Source organism: Momordica charantia, unplaced genomic scaffold (assembly GCF_013281855.1).
Source record: "Momordica charantia cultivar OHB3-1 unplaced genomic scaffold, Mcharantia_2.0 BLBB01000162.1, whole genome shotgun sequence".
Lineage (NCBI taxonomy): Eukaryota > Viridiplantae > Streptophyta > Magnoliopsida > Cucurbitales > Cucurbitaceae > Momordica > Momordica charantia.
Genome location: NW_028275318.1, coordinates 151,327 through 154,777, shown reverse-complemented (window position 1 = coordinate 154,777; position 3,451 = coordinate 151,327). Strand labels below are relative to the sequence as shown.

Sequence of the window (3,451 nt, the reverse complement as noted above, 5' to 3'; positions counted from 1 at the left end):
TCCAGTAGCAATCCGGGACTTCCACCTCGCCTCAGATCAGTTCCCGCCGCCGCAACCTCAGAGAAACGGGTTGCCGCCCCGTGCACCTCACCTCCGCGGTTAGGGAAGCAGAGGTGCACGCTCCGGGGCAAGTGCCGATGCAGGCGTGGACCCCGTCATGGTAGCCGGCGTGATCGCCGAGCTCAGGGAAGTCAAGGCAAGGCTCGAGGCGGTCGAAAGAGGTAGCGAGGTGTCTAGCCCTTCCGTCTCCAGGGATCCCATTCGAGGAAAGGGACCGATGCATCCTACCCAAAGAACGGAGTATCAGTTCCGACCTTGCAGGGAGGCTCGAGCTGGAGCACCCTCACAAAAGCCACAACGGGCGAGGACAGACAGTGCCCTGGAAGCGCAGGTTCATGACCACCCTCAGCAGGACCACCGGGTCGAAGGCCGGCGCCCGAGGATCCGACCAATTCGGACTCCCTTGGCATCTTTCGATAGCTCCAACGCCCATCAGGGTCGAGGTGCCGAGAAGCCGAGGCGACGAGTAGTGGCACCCGAAGATCGGGAGTATCTGGTCGACGATGAGGAGGAAAGCTCAGAGGTCGACGTTCAAGAGAGGTCCTCCCACGCTGACCATTCGTTCCGATCTGAAGTGGACCTCCTCCGGGATCAGTTTCAGAGGGAGATAGAAGATCTCAAGTGACAGTGCAGGCCTATAGATCCGCATCGTGTGGCCGAGCAAGAGGAGCCGCCTTTCTCCCAAGCGATTGTGGACGCACCTATCCCACCGAGGTTCAAGGCTCCGGTCATGAGTTCTTACGACGGGTCTGGAGATCCGATCTCTTATGTAGAGGTGTTCGAGGGGAAGATGGATTTCCTGGCCGCAGCGATGCTATGAAGTGCCGAGCATTTCAAATAGCCTTGGAAGGCTCAGCGAGATTGTGGTACCGACAGTTGAAGCCCCAATCCATCGAAAGTTATCAACAGCTGAGAAGGTTGTTTATCAACCAATTCTCAGCTCGACAGTTGTTAAAGTTGCCACCCTCTCACCTCGGAACAGTGAAGCAACGGGACAATGAGTCCCTGACGGAGTACATCGCTCGGTTAATGGACGAGAATGTCAAGGTGGTAAGTTGCATCGACGACATCGCCATGATGTACTTCACCATGGGTTTGAACGACAGGAACTTGACGATAGAGTTCGGAAGCCGACCGTTGGCCTCCCTGAACGAGATGCTCGCTAGAGCTCGCCAGTACATCGACGGCTTGGAGCTGTGGAAAGCCAATGCAGCTCGGCGAAGCAACCGTGGTAAAGATCGGGACCAAAAGTCCCCTCCTCCCAAGAAGCAACGCAGCGATGGTTGGAGCTTGTCTCGGCGGGCCGACGATAATAAGAGTAGAGGCCGTCGAGACAAGAAAGCCCCTTCAGACCGTCGAGGGCCGAAGTTCGACAAGTTCACTCCGTTGAATGCCTCAATTACGGAGATCTACGTGGCGGCCGAAGACACCGACCTGAAGGCGCTTTTCGCAGCCCCGGAAAAGCTCCGCCGACCTCCAGGGAAACGAGACAAGCGGCTCTACTGCCGATTCCACAAGAACCATGGCCACGACACTTCACGCTGTTTCCACTTGAAGGAGCAGGTCGAGGATCTGATCCGGAGGGGTTATCTGAAAAAATACGTCGGCAGGCATGAAAGGGCGGAGCCAGAGGGGTCGGCTCAGGAGGACAAGCAAGAGAAAACGCCACCACCGAGACGGAAGGAAGATCGTCCCGCCGTCATAAATACCATCCATGGGGGCCCAAGTGAGGGACAGTCGGGGCAGGAGAGAAAAGCTCTGGCTCGGGAAGCAGCACACGAGGTCTGTACCTCGTACCCCAAGGAGCCTGTGATGCCGATCTTATTCGACGACCAAGACGGTGAAGGAGTGCACATGCCCCATAATGATGCCCTAGTAATCGCCCCACTCATAGATCACGTGAAGGTGAGAAGAGTTCTTATCGACGGTTGAGCGTCGGCCAACATCCTATCGTTCTCGATGTACACGGCCCTAGGGTGGGAGAAGAAGCACTTGAAGCTCAGCCCGACGCCTTTGGTCGGTTTTGCAGGGGAGTCAGTTAGCGCGGAAGGATGTGTCTCGCTCCCTGTTACCATCAGCGAGGGAGATCAACAAATAACTAAGGTCGCAGAATTTGTTGTGATAGATCGGAACTCCGCGTACAACGCCATAATTGGTCGGCCCTTGATTCATGATCTCAGGGCGGTCCCATCTACTTACCACCAGGTCTTGAAGTATCCCACCTCGGCCGGGGTTGCGACGGTCCGGGGTGAGCAGAAGACGTCCAGAGAATGCTACGCTGCCGCGATGAAGGGAACAATCACTTGTGCAGCGGTCACGGGCGCGACAGGGCCGTGTGCCGACGAACCAGAGCCGAGCCGTGGTACCCTAGCTGAAGAACTAGAACTTGTCCCCCTGCTGGGGCCAGAAAAGCAGGTCAGCATCGGCAGCAGACTGGGGACCGAGGTGAAAGAGGAGCTCGTCGGTTTTCTGAAAGCAAATGCTGATGTATTCGCATGGTCCCATGACGACATGCCGGGCATAGACCCAAGTATAATGTTGCATAGACTTAATGTAGATCCTAGTTATAGGCCTGTGAGGCAAAAGCGTCGGCCTGTCGACGCCGAGCGAAGTAATGTAATTTGTAAAGAGTCGAGCAGTTGCTACGAGCTGAATTCATAAGAGAAGTTCATTACTCCGCGTGGTTGTCTAATGTAGTTTTAGTTAAAAAGTCCAACGGCAAGTGGCGCGTCTGTATTGACTTCACGAGCCTCAAGCCGAGAACATCGTTGAAAGGTCAGGCAGCCGCGGACTTTGTTGCCGAGCTGACCCCACCCAGGCCAGGGGGCGATGTCCGTGACCAGTGGACACTCTATGTGGATGGTTCGTCCAATGAGAAAGGTTGTGGGGCGGGCATGCTGCTCCTCGGCCCCGGCAGTCTTCGGTTTGAGTACGCACTCCTGTTTAGTTTCCGAGCATCCAACAACGAAGCCGAGTACGAGGCATTGATAAATGGACTGAAGGTCGCCAGAGGGATGAGCGTGAGGCGACTTCTGATTCTCAGCGACTCCCAGCTGATTGTCAATCAGGTTACCGAGGAGTACCAAGTAAAGGAAGCTCGTATGGAGAGGTATCTGGCCAAAGCCCGAGGGCTCCTCGTCCAGTTTGAGGACTATGTGATTCAACAGGTGCCGAGGTCCGAAAACTCCAACGCCGACGCACTGGCTCGCCTGGCCTCGACATACGAGACCGATCTACCAAGAACTGTTCCAGTTGAAATACTTGCTGAGTCGTCCATCGACCAGCCTGAGATAATGGAGATCACGCCAGCTCGGAGGACATGGATGGACCCAATTAAGGACTTCCTGGTCAATGGCTCAGTCCCTGCCGATCCGAGCCAGGCCAGAAAGCT

The 3,451-nt window shown here is 55.8% G+C and overlaps 1 protein-coding gene across 1 annotated transcript; it reads left to right on the top strand.

The window, feature by feature from the left end:
• Positions 1-876: 876 nt before the first annotated feature.
• Positions 877-1,992, top strand: LOC148207260 (uncharacterized). Its single transcript, XM_088118460.1, has one exon. It carries the CDS (start codon positions 877-879, stop codon positions 1,990-1,992), a length of 1,116 nt encoding a protein of 371 aa, XP_087974586.1.
• The last annotated feature ends 1,459 nt before the right edge of the window (positions 1,993-3,451 follow it).